The following is a 22564-nucleotide window of genomic DNA, read 5'->3' on the forward strand; positions in this document are numbered from 1 at the left end:
TTTTCTCTTTTGCAAGCTTTGCTCAAGAGGGGGCCCAGAGCATCAACCAGTTTATAGTGTAGACCTAAGACATCCTGGCTACCCAATAAGGGTTCCTTACAAGATGTGACAGTATCAGAAAAGGTATTATAGATATTTATCATTACATCTTCTTTAGCCAGGATATTGGGCCATCTTAGTGCACGTCTATTATTAGATATCTGTAGCTCCCCTAAGGAACTATTTCGTGCAGCCTCCTCACCTCGATTAGATATAAAGGGTTGTGATTTTAACCATAATTGGAGTGGGAAGTGGTCACTCTCAGTTCTGGCATCTATTTTTAGATTAATGAGTAAGTACCATAAGCTCAAGGACACCAATATAAAGTCTATATGTGTCTTGCAATTGGCTTTGCAGAAAGTTGGGGCTGCCGGTCTATCCGACTGCAGGCGGCCATTACAAGCTCTTAATTCATGACCTACAGTAAATTGAAAGATTTGGGTTACTGCTACAGTGCATTTAACTGGCCCGTTAACATCCAAATTTGGAATATCATTTGCAGTGCCCTGCTCTTCAAGTAAGTTGTCCAGGCCCAGTAACGGTTTATATTTACAATTAAAATCCCCTCCTACTATTACTTGGGCATTTGGTCCTAAGGTATCTAAGAAGGAATCTAATATTTCTATTACCTTAGATTCTTTATTTGTTGCCTGTGGCCTATTATATATGTTTATTAAATATATGGTGTCATTCCCCCTTGTCACCATCTTTAGTCCTAACAAATCGGGGGAAGGAATATTTAATGGGCTAACTTCTATTTCTAGATTACCTTTAACCCAGATCACCAGCCCCCCTGATGGTCTTCCTCTTGTTGAGGGAATTGCATCACAGTTAAAGGTTTTAAACCCAAGCCTGTGTGGAGCTATTAAAGACCAGGTCTCCTGGAGGAGGATGATGTCATGGTCCTCAATATAGGTACACCAGTCGAGGTCTCAAAGGTTCCTCGCTAGCCCTGCTACATTCCATGATACTAGTTTTAAAGATAGTTTGTCACTGGGTCTGGGTGAGGGTACGTCCAGCAATGAATCTTGTGTGATTTTAGCGGCCAAAGGGTGTGCTTGGCCACATATTTCATCCACAGTGTTATTAGCTATTATGGGACCCTGAAGCACACGTCTGTCTAATTGGCATGTAGTCCCCTCGTCTGGGGTATCGCAAATATCACCAACACAATTAGTAACCTTATCCATTTCCCCTGCCATTTGAACGGGCCCATGTGTTAACCTATCGTTGTGGTTCGGTATGTGCACCACTACCCGCTCCTGCGAATTTTCAACTTCTAAACTAATCATATTTGGTTTGCCTACTTCTTTGCTTAAAGGTGTCCCCAAACAAACTCTGTCAGTAAATGGGAGTCAATCATTCTGATCCATCGCACTCAGTGCCTGATATCTGTTGTGCGTTGTGATCTCAAATATTGGACTCCCATAGGAATTAGGGGGCCTTGGTGGATTATTACGCTGGGGGCCCTTGTCTAAATGACTATAGAAATATCCCAAGAGGTGTACACCCACACTATTCTCACCCTGCTTTAAGGAGGCAGCTCTAAGCAATACAGTCGCGACATGCTGGGGGTGTCTACTCGCATTCTAAATGTGCGCTGTACAAGTACCTGTTATGTTTGATGTGATAGACTTTAATGTTGCACCATCTATAATAAGAATCTAGGCCCCGTTTAGGGTTTACTTGACTACTGATTTACTTCTTAATCACTAATGACATCGACAATGCTGGGGGCAAGCCATGAATGTTTCTCAGAAATATCACTTTTAATGTATGTCTGTCTGTCAAATAATATCATCTGATGTACTATGGTGAATCGCTTCAGTGTGAAAGAAATACACTTTTTTCTATTTTACAGAGATTGTCTCATATTCTTCCATAATATTTGTTGCAATATATACATTCCAACTGTTTTATTGGCTCTGCTTCTTCTTAGAGATAAGACAGACAGACTCATAGTTAGACTTTGGCTCGGCCTGCCCTACTAATTTGCCCGTGCACCCTCCTCTAGTTGCAACTCGGGCTTAGTACATGGTCCATCAGTAACTTGATAAAATGATTTGTAAAAGTTGAAGACTAGAACCATGAAACCCTGACCACATGCTCTGATTTGATAACTCTACCATGGAGGCATCTTCTAGCAGAGAAGAAGAAGATTTCATGGAGTGAATATAAACCTAACATGCGGGATCACAGAGAATGGACTCCAAGCCATCGTGTTGCATGTGAGCGTAGTCATGAGTTTCAAAGGAAATCTTCCATGCTCAGGTGGGATGGGTAGGGGTGTAGATACAGCAGAGGTGTTTGGGGTGTGAAGCCCCTGAAATGCCTTCTTGGTTTGGTTGTTGGGTCAGTGGCCCTGAGTTGGCTCTTCTATGTCTGTCGGTTTTTCTCATTCTCATTTCACTATGAGGTTTTATTTGATTGGGATCCTAAATATATATTGTGACCAATTTTCCAAAAAAGTAATACAACTGCACCCAGGAAAGTAAACCCTGAAAGAGTGCAAATTTACTACTTTTTGGAATTCAGAAACTTTGGCAGTAGTAGGCTTGAAAAGCTACTACCTTCTCAAGTTTCTAGACATATTAGTGGCAATCAAACACCTAAAAGATTAAATGAATACTTGCTAATAGTCAAATCAGTAGCAATCGCTCAGTGTAGCATTCCAGCCATTCGTTTTTTGCTCACTGTGCCATTCAAGACAGTTGTCCACCTAATGCAAATCAGTATTGACCCGGTTCCTCATAGCAGCAGTCCATCCCAAACATTGGTCATCTCAACCCTCTACCCCTTTCAGTTTTTTTAAATGGGAAATGTTAGATTCACACGCCCGAATATCACTTACTAACCCTGTGTTCCTGGTTCTTCTCCTTGAAAGGCGGAATCTGTTCTTCACATGCCTATCCGACCATTTAGATCCAGTCTCATCAGAAAATGTGCGTAATAAAGTAACGCAATTCTGAGGTTCTAAGACCTAGTGGAGGGTGTAGGAGGTAGCTGCAAGGGGATTGGACCATTACAAACCGAGAGCCATCCTTGCCTCCAGTGAGCCCATGGAAGACCATAGCTAAGAAGCCACAACAAGCATGATGGCTAACAGGCCAGAACCAGGTATCAAGCCGCACAAGGTCTGGTGGAGTTGGTCTGAACCTTATAGTGCAGGGTAATATCCCATCCATGCTTGGCTTGGAGATAACATTTTCATCCAATGGCACGCACAAAAAGGTACACAATCCACAAACACTTTCCTTAAACAATGTAATTAATGTAAAGTTGTTTGTAGAGTTCTGCTTGCCACCCGTGAGGTATCCAGGAGCTAGATACCTGCAGTCCAAGTTATTTGCAGTGTTAAAAAACCTTAGAACTAGAAGGTTTATTTCCAATTCCTATTGTATTCAAACTGTGCAGTATTTGCATGTTGGATTAGAGGCCTGCCTGCAGTGTTTGTGGTGAAATATCCAGGTTGCATGGGCCCAAAACAAAGCTGTCACTGAATTAACAGCAATATTGAACAAATCCTTGGCTGTGGGGCATGCCACCTCATATTAACTTTGGGGGATTCTCCGTGTGTGTCAAATATGCCGTCTCCTGCTCCTTGGCCCTCCTGGCTTCCAAAATTTCCCTTCCCACACCTCAGCTTTTACATGCAAAAATCTGCCGACTGCACCAGTCACACCTGAGCTGGCCCGGTGCCCGCAGCGCCTTCTGTAACTTAGCTGGGTGGACTTCACGGAGGAGCAACGGGTGCCTCGTTCATCAGGGCGACAGGTGATTTCTCACAATAGACATACCTCCCCGCTGCTGCCAGGTAAAGGCGCGGCAGGGCCTATTGTGCGCCTCTGCAACTCGTCTCTTATATCCAGGTATCCCACTGCCTTCCACCTCGCTCTACCCCCACCTCCGCCGCCCCCCTCCCGTCTCACAAACTCCGGCCGTGAGCCACCCACAATGAATCACTCTTTGTCTGCAGCGAGGAGGGGAAAAACACGAGCTTTCATACCAGCGGGCCAATGAGAAATACCTCAGAAAGTTGGCATGGACGAGGGGGGCCGGTTTAATTGCACATGTGTTTAGATTTCCTCCTCTCTGCCGACAACACCCTTTGTCGCGGCGGGGATAAAAGGAGGGAGGCGGACTGGGAAAGGGCTGCACTCCTCCCGCTCTCCAGACCAGGCACGGTTGCACCGCTACTGCGCTCCGGACCGTGCAGTCTTGCTGGGTTTCTGACTTCGCGCCCTTTAATCAGCCTCAGTCCGCCATGTCGTCCAGCTACAGCTACAGGCAGAGCACCAGCTCCATGAGGGGGCCCGGGGGCATGGGGCCTCGCGTGGTCGCCTTCAAGGCCCCAAGTGTCCATGGAGGCTATGGGGGCCAGGGGGTGTCCGTCTCCTCGGCTAGGCTGGTCTCCTCAGGGTATGGGGGTGGTTATGGTGGGGGATTCGGCGGCGGTGTTAGTGCTGGTGGCTATGGTGGGGGATTTGGCAGCGGTGGTGGCGCTAGCTATGGGGTAGGTTTTGGTGCTGTCAATGCTTCCTCAGGAGGCCTCTTGGGGGGCAGCGAGAAGGAGACCATGCAGAACCTCAACGACCGTCTGGGTAACTACCTGGATAGGGTGCGCTCGCTGGAGGCCGCCAACAGCGACCTGGAGTTGAAGATCCGCGAGTGGTACGAGAAGCAAGGCCCAAGCCCAACCCGCGACTACAGCCACTACTACAAGACCATCGAAGACCTGAGGGACAAGGTAAGGGACCAGCTGCTGGGTGGAAGAGCTCTATGCACCGCCCGGGCAGCCTCTATGCACCCACACAAAAGGTGGCATCCCTAAATGCTTTACGCTGTATAGTTTTGCATCTAGGGTGACCACCGCCCTTCAGACCAGTATGCCTACAATTCATTTCCATTATAGTGTGCTGGTCTAAGTAGTTCAATGGTAGCAAACTAAGACTGCAATAGCAAAAATGAAGTTGGTTCCCATATGGAAGCTGAGGACTGAAACTAGTGTCCCTGATCACATTGCATAAGGTTGTCACTTAAATACCTACGACCTATAGTGAATGCCATTAACGTCTTCACCTGGCATTCTTAGCATCACTAGGTCAGGGGACCATGGGGCCACATTGGAGGTGATGTATGATCGCGTAGAAGTATCCCTTACTTATTGCAACATAACAGAAGAACTTAACAAGCCACTCCCCACCCTGCTGTATACATTCATTTTTCCTTCCCCTCTCCTTAAAGTTACCAGATCACTCTGTCATTAGGAACTTTATTTCCCTGTCCTAGGCTTTACGGTATCAATCTAATGCATGCTGAGAGTTGAAATCTTGGCTGATTTCAACCATAATAACTGAGTGAACAATAATTTACGAAAGCAAGCCCTGGCCTGGAACTGGTGAACCTGCTGACATGTATCCATCTGGTAACCTTACAACCCACCCTCCAATTTGACTCCTCTTCCCCCCACCTCCATTATATCCCCCTCCACTCTGCAGTACTCCGTTGCTTCATAGCCAGGTGTGCTTTTCATGCCCCTCACATACCTGTATACATACATATATAATTTTCTAGCCACATATTTGCCGATTGGTGAAGTTTTCGTCAGTGGAGAATACTACTAGGCAGGAGATACCTGGGCAAACTCGACACCCCATGCAGGTGAATTATTTACTCCACAAGGTTTGCTTTTCTCTGTGCTGTGTCCAATGCCTTCAGCCAGTCCTGGCGTTTACATTCAACAGCACCTTGCATGCCTGGCTTTTCGAACGGTAGAAGGAGCTTTTTTGATCCCATGCTTCCCATGTTAAATTTAAAAACTGCAAGTCCCAGACTGAAACATGCTGTCAGTGTAACACGTGACGCGAAAGTACTCGGTACCTATTTGCAAGTAGTGTTTTCAGCTGCTCTCCACCTCCCACAGAGCGTGCCTGGTATTAAATGATTCAGAAGTGTGTAAACAGGTGGTGCGCGAGCGCAGAAGAGCTCAGAGAACAGTTACCTACCAGCCGCCGCCGCCGCCTCCTGCCCCAGGGGAGGGTGGTTATCCGCTCGCTGCCTCTCCGTTACCGTTACCTGCGCACCTGTCGCCACTCAAGTACAGTTAAGGTCTCGCTCTGCAAGAGCAGCTATGACGTAACGCCCCAAGGCTAAAAAGCGCCCCGAAGCTGCCCGCGGTTGCATTCACGCCAGACGAAAACCCTATTACAAAGAGCAGCCGCGGTGAATGCACGCGCAGAAGCGCGCGCGACATAAGTAGCATCGTCGCAGCAGCGCGGGCGCTCTCGTGTAAGGCGCACCGAGCAGGGGACTGCCACGAGCGCTGTGCCGGCTCCTTTTCACCCATTAGCAGCTCGTCCTGTCCAAGTTATGTTTTTCCCATTCTGTAGTTTTAGTGCAGTTTATTCCTATAAAAAAATCCTCCTTACTAGCTTCAAAATGCAACATGAAAAAAAACAGAAGGGGGTCGAGCACATGGTCCTGGGAAACTTGAGCGCTACAACCGACTCTAGGAGCTTGAGAGGAGGATACACGGTGTGACTTTACCCCGCGTGAAAGCTGCTGTTTGAGACTGCGATTTAGGCTTGGCCGACGGTCTAATGTATAGGTTCCTTACAGTGCATCGAGGCCTCAAGCTTTTCTGTTTTTTCCTCCTCCTTGGACATTACACAGTTATCTTGGCACGCAAACACGCGGCCTTATTGGGGCTTGGGGTTGTTGCCAGTATGACGGCAGCCTGGCAGGTGCCAAAAATCCATTGTACTTATTCCAAACGGGAGTTCACGTAAATATTAATCTAAGCGAAAGAAACCTTACCGCTGGAGAAAAATTGAATTGTTATTGTACACCTTAGGGTGGTGGGTGAATGCCACTTTTCGGATGCCACTGGGCCACATATATATATTTTAAAACGCTGCAAACGAGTGTCACTCTTACTTATAAACTATATAATTAAATAGCAGTTATAGTATGCCAAACGCAAAATGTACAAGCCTGCTCAACATAGCTTCCAGCTTTACCACGTCTCGCCCTGTACTCTTGTTCCCTCATGTCTTTCCACCAGAGCTGCTAACTGTGCCAATGACACGACTATGACTTTCGGGCAGTCCTGCATTTTTTAAGCAAACATCTCAAAATATGCCCAGGCCTTGAGGCACATCCTTGTAGTGTGCAATAAGAAACTACAAATCCCAGCATGCTTTGTTCTGCTAATTGAAACACCTACGAAAGGCTGAAAGTCCCACTCTAGATTTAAGGTGAGACCACAGCTATGCCCAGCGGTCTCACTTCTGTCTGCTAGCCTTATAGTTTTTATAGACTTATTTGGAATATGATGCTTCTTTGTACACAAAGCAACAGATTTTGACCCAAAAGCTTTCAGCTGTCACATCCAGTGACCCTTACCCACCACCAGCATATACAGTGCAACAACAAAGGCGCATCCAAACTGGACCCATGTAATGTGTGACACTTTCAATAGGCCCTTTTGTTATTTATTAAACAGATTCCACTCTGGGACTTTGGTTTCAGCACTGTAAGTATGTAATGAATAGCTCCACAGCGCTAAGTGCGCTGCCTAAATTGCCAGGGCTGGCAGAGGGGTAACCGGTGGAATAGGGCCAGTAGGCAGCTCTGCAAAATGAGACAAAGTTGGATGCTGTGTAGGTTTTTAGAGTGCTTAAACAGGCCGAGTTGTACGACCTGGCCTTTATCAGCAGCCAAGCGCTGTGTACCTAAGAGGAGAGCTGCCTTTGTGCCCGTGCGTGGGTTTCCTTCGCGTTTCCCCTGCGTGCACTTGTGGGCGCGCCCTGTGTACACAGCACCTGGCAAACATCCCAAATCCAAGCTTTTGTCTGCCTCCCCACTCCCACTCCCTCTCCTGCCTCGCTCTGCTGTCCTCCGATCTGATTGGCTCACATTCTCCCGGCGGCCTCGTTATGATCACACGGTCATTGTTTCCTTAAAAGTTAAACAAAAATCTATAGAAACGGAGCCAGCAAATATTTGATCATCTGCCCATTGAGCAGCAGCCGAGCAGATCGGGCAGGTTGGGTGAGTAAGAAGCAGGCCAGGCCACGCCCTCTTCCTCAGAGGTGATCCGGGGCAAGAGTGAAGGACAGGATGCGCGTGAGGCTGACCTGTGCGTGAAGGGACTGGGATGTCCCCGATGAATGTGAGACTTAGCGGACTCCGCAAGCGGGAGGGCATGTTTGTGGAGTCAGAAGCTAGAACCTCCATTCACTCATTGACTATTTCCAAGCTTGACATGCATCAAGCTTGGCTATTGCGATTCCTTAATAGCGATTCTTAAGGAATTGCTATTAAGAAATCGCAAAACCTATGCATGTAGGTTTCTCTAAAATATTCGCGATTCCTACACATTCCATAATTGCGAATCATAAATTGCAATTCGCAATTAAGGAATGGCTTCCCATTCATTCCTATGGGCCTAGAAGACATAGACATGCAAGGGCATGTGTGTGCACCATAATGCACTTTGAGAACATCCATTTATTTGCATTTTTCAAAGGAATTGCAAATTACGATCAACTTGAAGTAGATGGTAATTGGTGATTTAAATTGCAAAAACGCAATTTGCAAATGCATAATGCATCGCATTTAGGGAATCACAATTTGTGCTGAAAATTGTGATTACCTAATTTGCGAATGCATTTTGTTTGATGCATCGCAAATGCATTTTACTGGTCGCAAATGGGCCAATTCTAAGATTTGACGCGTTTGCGATCAGTGAAATGCTTGATGCATGTGCCCCTAGGTCTTCACCATTGACCCTGTATAGTACTCCCTTTGTATAGGTTTATGCTACACAAATATCACTTACCCACAGTGGTCGAAGTGCATTAAAAAAAAGTATGGGAACAGTGATGCTGTGCGCAAATGAGGGGTGGTGATTAAGTGTGGTGGTGGAGTCAAAGGCGTGGCGAAAAAAATATTCTGTAACTTTTTTCGGTCTTTCACCTTCAGGTACCTACATACATAAAAACACACAGCTTAAATGAAAAATACATGTGCTTAAGTAAAAAATAAATGCAAGTTAAGTTAATCAGTGGAAAATGCGCTTGTATATTATGAAATCTCTATTTGTTAATGCACTGCAGCTGTCCATGTCTGTATCCGGCCAGTCACAGAATAGAATCCTAGTTGGTGCAGTGGAGAATAGTGACTTGTGCACGTTTAGTGCTGCGAGGTCCCAGCCTGTGACAGAAATCACTGTGAATATGTAAGTCATTATTTTAAACTTGCATTACACACACAAGAAGATAGGCTTCTGTAAAATAAGCAAAAAGGTTTAAGATAAAAAAGGGCATCCAAAATATAGATTTTAGTAATACCCGCAACCTTTATATTTGCAGATTAACCAGTAGCGCACATTTACATTTCTTTCAGGGAAGCCTACACCCTGGCAAGAAGGCTTATTTAGCTGTCTGCCACTCCCTTGGTTTAACTCGCAAAGGGCACTCTTCCTTGCACTACAACTGAAGCATTTCACCTTTTAGAAATAACCGTTCCGAGATGGTTGCCTTTTTACAAAATGTAGGGGAAAGGTTTTGGTTAAATAAAAAGAGGTATGGGCACATTGGGCCCCTCAGATGTCGCCCACTTTGATCAAGATTTCCAGACAGGTTGGTGCCTCAGATAAACCCTTTGTCAGGATCAGTTTTCATTGATAGATTCTACCCCAGCAGTGCCAGCTTTTCAGAAGAGCCATCCTGGCACGGCCACTTTCAATTTTTCTGTGGATTCTTTTCACCTTACCCTGCGGTTTTTTCTTTTTTTAACAAAGAAATGCAAGAATTTTCTATGCTGCAGACAAAATAGCCTTTTCACCTTGGGAGTGCAGCCCGCACAATGACAACATCAGCATATTTTGGCCTTTTGCTGTATTTTGCCACAACCACTAGGCGGAGCCCTAGGACTTCACTTTTCCTATTGTCTGCATCCAGACACTTTCCTATGCAGTCTGACCCAGTCCTACAGAGGAATTTCAGAGACTTTTCCCTTTTTTGTAAATTCTCCCAGTCAGGCGCGCAACACCAATTGGAATCAAAGGGGCTTCAGCCCCCCCCCCCCTGTCGTGTGTGGCAGCCCAGGCTCAGACACCTCCAGGGCACACACACAGCCTCCCCCGAGCACTTCACATGTCTTTAAAAGACCATGTGCACGTTAAAGAGGCTTTGTTGATGTTTCACCCCTTCTAAGAGCCCTTGCAGCGCCACTCTACCTACTGCTTAAAGTTTCAGACCCCCCCCAAAAAATTTCTTAGCCCCCCCCCGAAATGTGGCTCTAGTTGCGCCTCTGCTCCCAGTTACTATACTGAACAGGCATCAGATATATCTACCTGAGCTCATAGTCTGGTGAACCAGCTCTGTGAACTAAGCATTATGCACGCTCTCTTGCAAGTAGTTCAAACCACTGATGTACGTGAAGCGTCTAATGTTGAGAGAACATACAGCCAGCACACCCTACATTCCTAGGGCCAGGCCTGAGCAGCTCACGGAGTTAAGGTTTTCAAAATTGTATTCTGGAATTGGTAATGCTGTTTCTCTAAACATAAAATCATGATGAAACATCCCAAAATGAAAAAAAATCTGGACCTCTGAAACACGATGACCTTCTAACCCCTTTCTTCTTAGTTTACCTGCACCTCAGCTAATGTAATGTAACACATCTTAAAGTGCTTATGTATTGAAACTGTTCTTTTGTGACGTGCTCTGACACTTATCTGGGTCTAGGTCAGGCCATATAAAGCTGCAAAGATAAATAAACCGTTCAGACAGGCTCTGGCTCTGGCCAGGACTTGGGTGTGTACAGAAGGCGTGTCTGAGAGTAGCTCTGCCCAAGTCCTGAATCAGATGGAGGGTGCTAGGTGTGCAGAAGAAATAGCATGCAATGCCTATTTGGCACTTTATGCAACCTGCAATAAAACGATAAACCCTCATATATTGATTCCTTCCATAGAAAAGCTTCACACTCCATCTCAATTAAAAGCCATAAACCCCAGGGCCAAGTGTTTCAAACTAATTCCTTATTTCTCAAGGCAGAGGCAGCCAGGATTGTGTGGATGCTCAGGCAATGCCAACAGAAAGAGACACTGTCTCATTTTCAATTTAGATAGTTCGCCTACGAGTTTTTAAAATTTAATTTTTGTATTTTTTATCTATAGTAATGTTTTCAAAAAGTAGGTTTGTCACTGACCCTTCTGTAAAATGTGGGCTATTCAACATTCCCATAATTTGTACTCATCAAAGACTTAATATGAGGAGAGCTCTTGTTTCTGAGGGGCTGAGACCTGCTGTCTCATGGCTCAGCCTGGACATCAGGTACAGCAGGCTGATATCTCAGTGGGGAGCTGAAGACATCCAATCTGGGTCAGCTACATTCATAGGCACGAATGCATTTCAATATGATGCACACTGGTCTGTAGAGAGACCTGGGGAACTCTCAGCCACATCAGACAACTAATACGGCGAGGACAAAGTTGGTCACGTGTCTGACTTGAAGCCAGCTAGGCTTTGAGCAAGAGTCCGTCTCTGGACTAGTCCTCTGGAAGATCAATAAACCCTAGTCAGTGGGCACTGGGCATTTCCCCGGTGGGCTGTCGGGGTGAGGGTTGGTTTTGGACCTCTGTGGGGCCGTTTTTGTTACCGGGACCCAGTTTTGTAGCATAATCGGCCCTCTGATATCAAAAGCGGCAGCGGTGAGACAGTGGTGCTTCCAACTAGTACCCCTCCCGGGGGCTGGCCGAGCTGTTTGCCAGGGCCTGTTTCGGTTCCTAGTCCGGTCGTGGCTTGAGTCTATATGTCAGGCCCAGTTATCTCTGCAAGGCCCAATCACATACCTGGCAATAGCACTGAGTAGGTCAGCAACCTTCGGGGGGAGTCAGTCTTTTTACGCCAGTGCCACAGTAAGCCTAGGTTTAAAGCCGGGAAGACTGAGAAGCATGTCACAAAAGTAGCATAGTAAACTGCCAATGAACAGACTCAGAAATACCTTTTCAAAGGATATGAAGATTAGGGGCGGACGTAACTGGCATAATTTTCTCTAGCATAAGTACTCGTAATTAAATCAAAATGACTCGTAATATGCGTAATTAGGTGAAAAGCAAAATACAGCATTTAGCTCTATATTCACAGTTGAAAAGGCACCCTTGCATCCAAATTGGGCCTAAGGATGCATTTTGTGCTTAGAAAATAGCACTAAATGCTACAGGATACGGACAGCAGTAGCCAGAAGCCGCTTGATCTCTCTAATATCATTGTTCTTGTAGTCTTGCAGTAGGATTTTTGACTCAAATTACTCTTAATTACTGAAGCTGGCATAATCGCATTAATGTGCATCACAAGAGTGGTGCTTAGTCAGTAAAATGTCTCTGGCTTTTTAAAAATTTCACTCAGGCCTAGCCAAATGAAGATATCCTTGAAGACTATGCACATTGGAAGGGTGCTACAGGCAGCGTGCACTGTTGGGCGGGCAGTGGGCACAAATGCTCTTGTATAGGGATTTTTTAGTGGGTCCAAATGTTCTCATTCGCCTGGAATTGATTCACTTCACTTTGGATACTATAGAAAAATATCTGACATGCACAGCAAAATTATTAATTGATGCATATTTTTGAGATCCCTAAGGTTCTGTTCTTGCTAGCGAGGAGTAGTTGGCAGATACGCCTATTGCAAAATGACCCTTTTTTTACACCTCTGATGCCCAGCTCTTGACACTTAAAGTTTCATATCTTATGTTTCTTTACTAGATCTACAATGCCACCATTGAAAACTCCAAGGTGGTTTTGCAGGTGGACAACGCCCGCTTGGCAGCAGATGACTTCCGAAGCAAGTGAGTATTTACCGCCATTTGGGCAGCAAGCATAGGTATGAAATGAAAGGCCATCAGGGTGAATCTGTGAACTCGTGTAGTCTCATTTGGATAATTCAAGGTGGGGTGGGCATTCGTACCATCACATTGATATGCATGAGAATCTACACACATTTTTTCCCTAGCAAGATATGTACCCAGCGGGTGAAATCACGAGTAGCTGAAATTTCTCAGAAGAGTTCTGAGTCAGCCATGTTTTTCTTCGAGGCTTTTCTTATTGAAATCTGGCACCTTTTAGCTACAGCACTAAGGGATCTTAGAAAGAAATGTTTTGATCTGCAGGTGTTTTCTAGGCTCTTTTACAGTCCTCCCAAAATTTCAGCGACAAATTACTGTCACTTAAACAATGTATGTCCCCATGGTCCTCTGTTGGCTCTCATTTATCTGGACCTTAAATGAAATGCAAGTGGCATCTCAGTAGTAAATACAGATGTTTGGAAGGATGAACACAGGATGAGGTTCTTCATTCATGAATCTCAAATGTTATATCCCTGGAAAAAAAAATATTTCCCCCAAAATGTCCTAAGTGGCTGCATCTGTCATAATTGCTGTTTTGGTAGTTATAGATGTACACCAGACAGCTTAAATAGACCCTTCGATTTCTTCACTTGTTTCTGATTTCAAATATGTCTTTCACAAGGTTTGAGAATGAGCTGGCCATGCGCCAGAATGTGGAGGCCGACATCAATGGACTGCGCCGCGTCCTGGACGAGCTGACCCTGTCTAGAACTGACCTGGAGCTGCAGATCGAGAGCCTGAAGGAGGAGCTGGCCTACCTCAAGAAGAACCACGAGGAGGTGAGAACTTGTCTTGCACCACATGCAAAGGCCCAAATGGGTAGCAAGTGTGTCAAGAGTAGCCGGCCTCTAGAGCTAACAAGGCCCACTGAAGGCCTGAGTTAGAGAGGATGCTGGTAATGGTAAATCAACCAAGGCCTCCCTATTTAGAGTTCCTTTCATGACAATTGTCTTAGGAGCAGAGGCTCTTTTGCTTTTATCAGTGTGCAAAGGTAACTCTGTCACAAATCCCATCTTGTTTGACAATTCAAAAACTAACCCATAGCTAGACCCTCTTGCAGTATCTCTTTTCACAATCCTTTTAAGTTTGTTCGGTTATTATATGGCATTGTTCACTACCCCTAACTGCTACAGGTATCTTCATGTTCTGTGTTTCATGTTATGCATCATAATACCATCGTGTCCAAGTGTGCTATATAAGAATAATAAATAAATAAATATTGGTACACAAACAGCCCCATATAGATGGCTGACCTGCTTCTAAATCTGGCAGACTTAACTTTGTGAAAGATTACACTGGAAAGGATGACACATTTTCTTATCACAGTTGTGTTGGGCAATGGCTCTCCACATAATAGAGAAGCTAAATATGTGGGCACTGACATAGTACTCTCGCTATGTGGGTATATTTTCAATGCCTATATTTATGATGAAAATTCTACCAGTACCTGACAAGGAATTGGACACAGGTTTCAGTCAAAATGAATCATTTAGTGGTGGATGCAGCCATGGTATGGAAGAAACCCTACCACACTTAGACAGAGAGTTCTAAATCTGGATGGGTCTTGCTAGAGGAGGGAAAACGTCTGTAATTGAGACTGAAAATCAGTCGTCCCTTAGCTTCTTCTACTGTGATTAAGACGATATGACGGGGCCCTGTTTACGGAATATACCAATCATTGTTTTAGCCAGTGGTATATTCAGCCACATCACTCAGCAGAACTATCTCATCTGCCCTGGAGTGGAGATTCAATAAGAATACTGTATTTCCCTCTGATACATTGGGAGAAGCGGCAAATCTGCACATATGGCAGATAGAAACTCCGATTTCGAAACCCTAGTTGAGGCAGAGGCCATGAAAGACTGGGGAGACGATGTGGCCTAATGGCTAGGGCGGCTGACCTCAAATCTGGGGAACCGGGTTTGAGTTTCGGCAATGACCCTCAACATCCTGTGATTCTGGGCAAATCACCTAATCTCCCCGTGCCTAACAAAAATGTTTCCTTATATAACCCAACTGGTGCTCATGTAAAGGTCTCTGATACGTGATATCTTCAGGTCAAGCTCATGCTGTTTAACCCCCCCCGCCCCCTCCAAAAAAAAAGGCTCTAGGATAATATTATTTTTCTGGCTACTACCATGATTAGCTAGGATACCTGAATAGGTTCTCTTGTGTTAGAGTTGGAAAGTTTGAGAACCACTCAGAAAACACACAAGGTATTCCATATAATCTAAGCACGATCACACCCAACGTGGCCAGCTAGAAGGCCCTACCTTGAGCATAATCCACCTATCGGTGTAGGGCTCCTTAAAACAACTTACTTTCCCTGTATTGGGGGCTAAACATTGGGATGTATCTTTAATCAGTAATGTATCTGAGGCAATTTTAAATATGTTTCACTTTATTTGCAGGAGCTTATGGCTATGAAGGGACAAGTCGGTGGCCAGGTCAGCGTTGAAGTGGATGCTGCTCCAGCTGTGGATCTGGGCCGTATTCTTGCGGAAATGAGGGACCAGTACGAACAAATGGCCCATAAGAACCGACTGGATGCTGAGGCCTGGTTCGTGAGTAAGGTAAGGTACCACCAGTCATCTGCCTGAGCAAGCGAGACTTGTTGATTTACATCTAATACAACTTCTTCTTCTCTTTCCCAATATCCTACTTTATCCCAAGACGGATGAGTTGAACAAGGAGGTGGCCACCCACACGCAGGAGGTGCAGACAAGCAGGACAGAGATCACCGACCTGAGGCGGACCATGCAAGGCCTGGAGATAGAGCTGCAGTCACAGCTTAGCATGGTATGTCCTTTTTGCTGGTAGTTAGAGATATCCACACTCAAGGCCCCATTCACTGGGTTAGGGGTCTTATTATGAGTGCTGGGTTCTACAGCCTTGCACACATCTTCTAAATTGCCTAGCTGAGCCTAGGCACAGTCTTGTAGAGGAAAAGCATATGAGATTTCAAGAGTGTTGCCATCAAAACAGTAGGTCTGGAGTGGAGTCCTGTTGGCAAATGACTGTCTCTGTTAAACAGTGCCTGCATTTTAGGAAAAGTGGCCCGCATTCCCTTTGTTGTTGTCCTCCACTGACATGCTTCCACTTTACTCTCTCCTCCCACCAGTTCCCTCAATCATAGAGTTCATCCTCTGTGTGTGCTAACACAAGGTATTTCTTCTTTTTCTTTTAGAAAGCCTCCCTCGAGGGAACCCTGGCAGAAACAGAAGCCCGCTACTGTGCACAGCTCCAGCAGATCCAGGGCATGATATCGCAACTAGAGGCCCAGCTCGGCGACCTTCGCTCAGACATGGAGCGCCAAAACCACGAGTACAAGATGCTGATGGACATCAAGAACCGTCTGGAGATGGAGATAGCCACATACCGCCAGCTGCTCGAGGGGGGCGATGCCCAGTAAGTAACACCGGCTGATGTGCAATGTTGTAGTCATCAGGGTATAGAGCATACTAGAGGGGCTTTCTTGTCATATCTTAATAGAAATTAACCTATAATGCTTGCATGTGAGCATGGAGGGGCTTCTGGTCCTATCACATTAGAATTACCTTATTAGAATGCGTGCATCCCATCGCAGATGAAAGATCACCCAAGCAGTTGGGTCTATCTATGAGAAGACACTTTGCACCGGAAACTTTATAACTCCAACCTATTTCAATTGGGGTTTGATTTGTAGAACTAAAGGGGTTATTTAAAATCTGGTAGATGTTGGACATTAAACGAAATGTGCAGGGTGTCCTGCCCACCCTATTTAGAGTGTCTACAGGCCTACAAACTCTAAACAGGCCACATGGGGCTTCTGCCAATTTTTGTTAGATGTCCTGCTTGTGCAAAACTCTAAATAACCCCATAAACATGTACTAGTACCCACCTAATGAAACGTGTTTATACATAAAATGTCCACTTACAGGCCTCTGTGTATAGCTGGAAGTTGTGAATGTGACTTTAGTGATGCCCTGTATTCAGGGAGTGGCACCATATGGATTTTTGTAACCGGGCTGCCATTTTCATTCCGGAGTTTTAATTGTGCAACAATCACCCCAGTAGTTGTAATCTTGGTTCACTTAAGTGCCGCTTTTGGGAATAAAATGTCAGAAATCAAAAGTCAAGAAGAGGAAACATCAGGACTGGAACATGTTGTCCCCGGAAGCCTGGAGTAATCTAGAAACCATATCCTTTAAGGATATCCGCTGGGTCTTTAGTGCCTTAGCTTACCCATCAGTGGGTAATGGATGTCCCTATATGCACCTCTTGAATCACTTTCCCCAACAGAGGTTGGGAGACCCTTCAAACAAACCCTCTGTCCATCAGTTGCAAGCTACATCCACGACCTAGATCAAGAGGTCATCTCTAGCGTATCTAGCATATTCAGCTCACCATTGGTCCATCACTTCACACCTCATTCCTTCGTGTTGGACATTGGTAGACTCATTGCGGAATGTGTCTGCTCTCCAATCCCGGAAGAAGGTTTGTGTCCCACAATATGTACAAGGGTAGTGTAAAATTGCCTTACTCCGCTTCTGCACATTTTTTAAAATCTAGTTAATCCCACCGCTTATTTCAAGAAAGGCGTTTAAGAAAAAAAGAATTTTGTGGCCAATGAATGTTTAAAAAAAGAAGAATGATTTGACCGATCCAGCTGAAAATTATTGGGTGGGCATCTTGTGTGACATTTGTGTGAGCAATTCATTGTCCACTCTCTGTAATTCAACAAACGGGGCAAGTTTCTTTATTTTATGCAGGAACTGGAATTTACACAGCTTCACTGGCAGAATAACATTTAGCGCAGACATAATTTCTACCACTCATTTTTGGCGACAAGAACTTGTGTATCAACATCAGACTTTGACCCAGAGCAAGAGAGAGAAAAGTTGCTTAATCAAAACATTTTGGCCCTTGCGCTTTAAATTCGACTTATTTTTGCCAAAATAGGCAATGCCATCAAATTGTCCCAATTCTAGGCTACCCTTGTGTTAAATGCTTGCTCTTCCTCCCCATACAGCTCCATGAACTGCTGCAGGAAGTGGGCGGTTACTTTTCTGGCCCGCCAGTCATCTCTGTCAAGTCCTTTCTAAATGCCCAGTTCATGCACTCTTAAGGATTCCAGGAGGTTGCCTGCAGGGCGAGATTAGCTTTGCCAGTGACACTGTGCGCTTTCGTGTAATGTAAATTAGAGGCCCTGCGGCACGTGTACGGCCCCCGGAGTGGGTTAAAAGCATACAGCGCCCTCTGTGTGTGGGGAGGGGGCAGGGGAGGGCCTCGCGGGATTAAGAGCCGAGAGTGACACGTTTCTATGCTCTTCTCCCCGCAGTGTGTCCGGAGGCTCGCAGTCCATCGATGGTAAGCATTCCTCTTTACTTAATATCACATTTACAAAACGCAGGCCGCTTCCAGGTCACTGTGAACAAACGAGTGTGCAGATGACGGCGCGTCAGCGGCAGCGCTGAGAGCCATATTTGGTAAAGCTATGAACATTGAATAGCACTTGGAGGACTTGGCTACATTCCCAGGGCCAAGAATTTCTGGTTTAACTGGCCTGACCCATGATAGTCTGAGGCAGCGAGGAGCACAGACCCGGGTATTAAAGACAAAGTGGCCCACCTGTCTGTCTTTGCTCCCACTCTCCCTCATTTTCCTCTCCTTCATCTATGCCTTTCATCTCTCTCCCTTCTGTTGGTCACCTCACTCACTTTAACTTTATCTCACTCTCTACTGCTTTCTCTCTTTTACAATCTCTTGCTCACTTCGTGTACACTTCCTCTTCTTCACATGTTTCTCTTTTCTCTTCCTCTTTCTCACCCTTACCCCGTTCCTCTCTTATCTGTCCCATCCATCCCCAAGCTTCCTCTGTTTCCTAATAATTCTCTCTTCCGTATATTTGTCCCTTTCCTCTCTCTTAGCCCCTATCTCACTTCTTCTCAGCTTTTTATCCTTCCTTTCTCCATCTCTTGCCTTCATCATTTGTTACGCTATATGCACTATGTACCCAGCTCTTGTGTCCTCCAGCCCCTATCATCCATCCAAGGTTGGGTCTCTCTCACCATTCCCACCCTTTGGGGGCTCCAACCAGGGCCTTCGTCCCCTGTGTGCCACTGGTAAATGGCCAGGGGGGCACATGTGCTGCCCGCACAAATCCATGCACCGTGTGCCAGGCACCACAGGTAGGGTGACCAGGTTTGCACGGACTGTCCCAGTTTTTAACCTGCTGTCCCGGCAGATTTCAGGTAATGTAGCTTCTATCCCAGTTTTTAGAGAGGGGCGACTAAAAACTGTGGGAGGTGCTTTTTTATATTTTACAAGGCAGGGATGGTTAGCAGTTGTTTCAATAAAGCTATTAATTAACAGGCAAGCTACTGGATTTTAAAATTGAATTTTATGTATGTTCTAACTGCCGGTCTGTAATTCTCTGCTGAGGAGCACTGTCATTCTGTCCGCTCACTAAACATGGGCAAATTTTGCGGATCTCGCGTTCGCGGATTTTGCGGATTTGCGAACTTGCAATCCGCAAAATCCGTGAATTCTCGCGAATTTGCGGATTTTTTTTATGTTCGCACGGGTTTCTGCAAGTTCGCGAGGGTTTTGTACAATTTCGCAAATTGCGAAATTGTACAAAACGCGTGCGAACTTGCAGCAACCCGTGCGAACACGAAGAGAAAGAAGCTCCTGGTCACAGGAACAGCACGGGGATTGCGCTCATGAAAGTCAAGGATGCAAAGGCCTCTACCCAGCATCACAGCTGATTTTCCACGGTAGATTTGGGAAGAGGCACACCTGTCCAGCCTCGAAGACGCTCATGATTGTTTTTGGGCTAATGAATGAGTCACTGAATTTGAGCATTAACTAGTTCGAGCGACCATGATTTGCGGATTTTGTGGTGGGGGGGGGTGCTTCCATGCGAGTTCACATGCCTCTTGTATGTATAAAAGGTCAGAGAAAGATCGGTTCAGCAGATGAAGAAAAAGAAGCTCCTGGTCACAGGAACAGCACGGGTATTGCGCTCGTGAAAGTCAAGGATGCAAAGGCCTCTATCCAGCATCACAGCTGATTTTCCGCGGTACATTTGGGAAGAGGCACATGATTGTTTTTGGGCTAATGAATGAGTCACTGAATTTGAGCATTAACTAGTTCGAGCGACCATGTGTGTGTTACTATGCAATCGCCCTGAAGGGCGCAGGGGTCCCTTGAGTGACCTGTAAGGCTGTGCTGCCCTGTAACTATTTTACAATGGCGCCAGCAAGCTGCCAGCGCCGTTGTAAAATAGTTACAAAGTTAGCTTGCACAGGAAGCACCTGCTTCGTTTTATCTAGTGGTTCCTGTGCAAGCTAACTTTGTAACTATTTTACAACGGCGCTGGCAGCTTGCTGGCGCCATTGTAAAATAGTTAAATGAGTGTGGGTTCAACTTTTGAACCCGTTACGTTCGCGGATTTTTTTTTGCGGATTTTGCGGGAAATCCGCAAAATTCGCGGATTGCGGATTTCCCGAAAATCCGCAAAATCCGCGAGCGTAACGGATTTCACGCTCATGCTTACCGCTCACTCGAAGTAAAGTCCTTCTTCTATTTTCCTGAAATGTCACGGCTTTTGGCTTTATAATTCTGGTCACCCTAATCACAGGGTGCCTGGCACATGGTGCACGGATGTTTAAAAAATGCCTTTTCTACTGCAGCTTATGCTGAGTATTTAATGTGTAGGCAGATACATATCAAGTATGTATGTGGTATATTTAAAAAAGTGTAGGATTCCAGGTCTCGATGCACTCTTAGAACATATCTCACAAGTCCTGGAAACAACCAGAAAAAGAGCTGTTGTCACTAGTGTAGACGTCCCTTCAACCAGTCAAAGCTAAATCAACCCTAAGGCATGAAATCCTAACATCTGCCCTTCTTTTTGATTCTAGTTAAGATTGGGGGCAAATAAAGCATGCCCCTGGAGAAAAAGCGGGAGGAGCCCAGTTTCAAGAGAATACCAAAGACCCGGAGGACTCAGATGAAAGGAGAGACAGATTTTAACTAAAAAGAAAAGAAGAAACATCTAGGTGGAAGCCACAAAACATGAACCTAGATGGACATTTTAAGTCTCACAGTTTGGTTTCCAAGCATGAACAAGGTTCAATAACGTGTTTCCAAGTTTAAGGTGACTCGCGATGGCCTGAACCTGCCTGCCATTTTGTTGAAATAATGACCCTTTTGAATTCTGCAGGTGCATTAGTCTGTCAACTACTAGGGTCTAAGCACAATGTTTTGTTTGCAACACTCCCTCAACCGATGGCTTTTCAAGAGCCTGTTTAGTGGAACACAGTTTGTACAGATCAGTCAAATTATTTACACACCCGCAAAGTGACTTCCGTTTTTGAGGGTTATCCAGATGTGGTCCAATGAGGTGCATTTTTGTGAAAGTGGGGAAGTTTAGAGAAAGACTGAACGGATTCATCTGAATGGAGGCCTGTGTCATGTTGTAAGGGTGAAGGTGATTTAAAGGCATGTGATACTCTCCAGTGAGGTGAGTTGAGAGGTTGAGTTTGCATTATGTGATTATTTCAATCAGTAACATAAACAATGTACTATTTGTTTTGTGCATTGGCGCAGTCACACTCAGACAGGAAGGAGTGGTACGTCTGAAAGCTTCCTAATATAGGAAAGGTTGATTTCCACGACTTTCTGTCATGTGACTTTGAGCCCTTCCATTCAAACTACTTCTTATTACCAGGAAGGAGGCGGTGATGTCCCACCGCAGGGTCATATTTTTTCACAGTAGATGAAAGCGTTATTGTTTGTCCAATTCTTTATGCTAACAGTTTTGTGCCCAAAAGGTATACCTTCCAATACACATATATATCTGCTTTGGCTGTCTAATAAAAATCCTTCGCTGGGCTCCCCCAAACCGAACTCTGTGTATATTTTTTCAGAACGAATACCCGTACCAACCCGTACCAAAGAGCTGATAAGGAAATAAACCAATGGTAAGCCAATATCTACTGGCCTCGACAGTGGTCAATGTAATGAGAACCATTCCTTGATTTTTTTTTTTAAAGAAGGGACAATAGAGTTGAAATCAGGGATGGATTGTGAAGTTGTGAACTGGCAGAAAGGCAGGCCATAGAGTCCCATGGCAGGCTGCACCAAGCGAAATGGGGGAGGGGAGATTTTGAAAAAAACAGAAAGGTTTTATATGCAAGTTTGAAGAGGCACTTATAAAAAACACAATTACTTCACGCTTTGCCAAGTGAATGCGAACCTACAGGATTCTCGACAGAAAAATGTAGGAATAATTAATGCATTATAGTGACTTTTTATTACACTTACAAAGTGCATACTCTGGTTTGCAAAATAAGATGGCCATCTGCAAGTTTTTTAACGGTATAAAGTTCCTTTCTTCACTTATTCCTTGCATTTCCTTCCAGTTTCCCTTTTTATCCTGCCCCATCCAAGAATACATCAGTCAAGTGGTATGGCTGATAATCTATGTGTCTGTGGGGGAGGTTGAGGAAATTTTTAATTAATCTCACAATCCCATGCCTTAGAGATAGGGTTGAGCCCCTTTTATGAGTGAGATGACCCGACTGGAGAAGCAAACACTTGGGTGACAATAAGTGGGTGGATCTCTTTC

The 22564-nt window shown here is 45.2% G+C and overlaps 1 protein-coding gene across 1 annotated transcript; it reads left to right on the top strand.

The window, feature by feature from the left end:
* Nucleotides 1-4193: 4193 nt before the first annotated feature.
* On the top strand, nt 4194-21838 carry LOC147717227 (keratin, type I cytoskeletal 19-like). The gene is made up of 8 exons (XM_086924178.1): nt 4194-4786; nt 12809-12891; nt 13571-13727; nt 15360-15521; nt 15622-15747; nt 16136-16356; nt 18269-18297; nt 20856-21838. Exons 1-8 carry the CDS (start codon nt 4304-4306, stop codon nt 20873-20875), a joined length of 1281 nt encoding a protein of 426 aa, XP_086780304.1. The 5' UTR covers nt 4194-4303; the 3' UTR covers nt 20876-21838.
* The last annotated feature ends 726 nt before the right edge of the window (nt 21839-22564 follow it).

Source organism: Lissotriton vulgaris, chromosome 5 (genome assembly GCF_964263255.1).
Source record: "Lissotriton vulgaris chromosome 5, aLisVul1.2, whole genome shotgun sequence".
NCBI classification, from domain to species: domain Eukaryota; kingdom Metazoa; phylum Chordata; class Amphibia; order Caudata; family Salamandridae; genus Lissotriton; species Lissotriton vulgaris.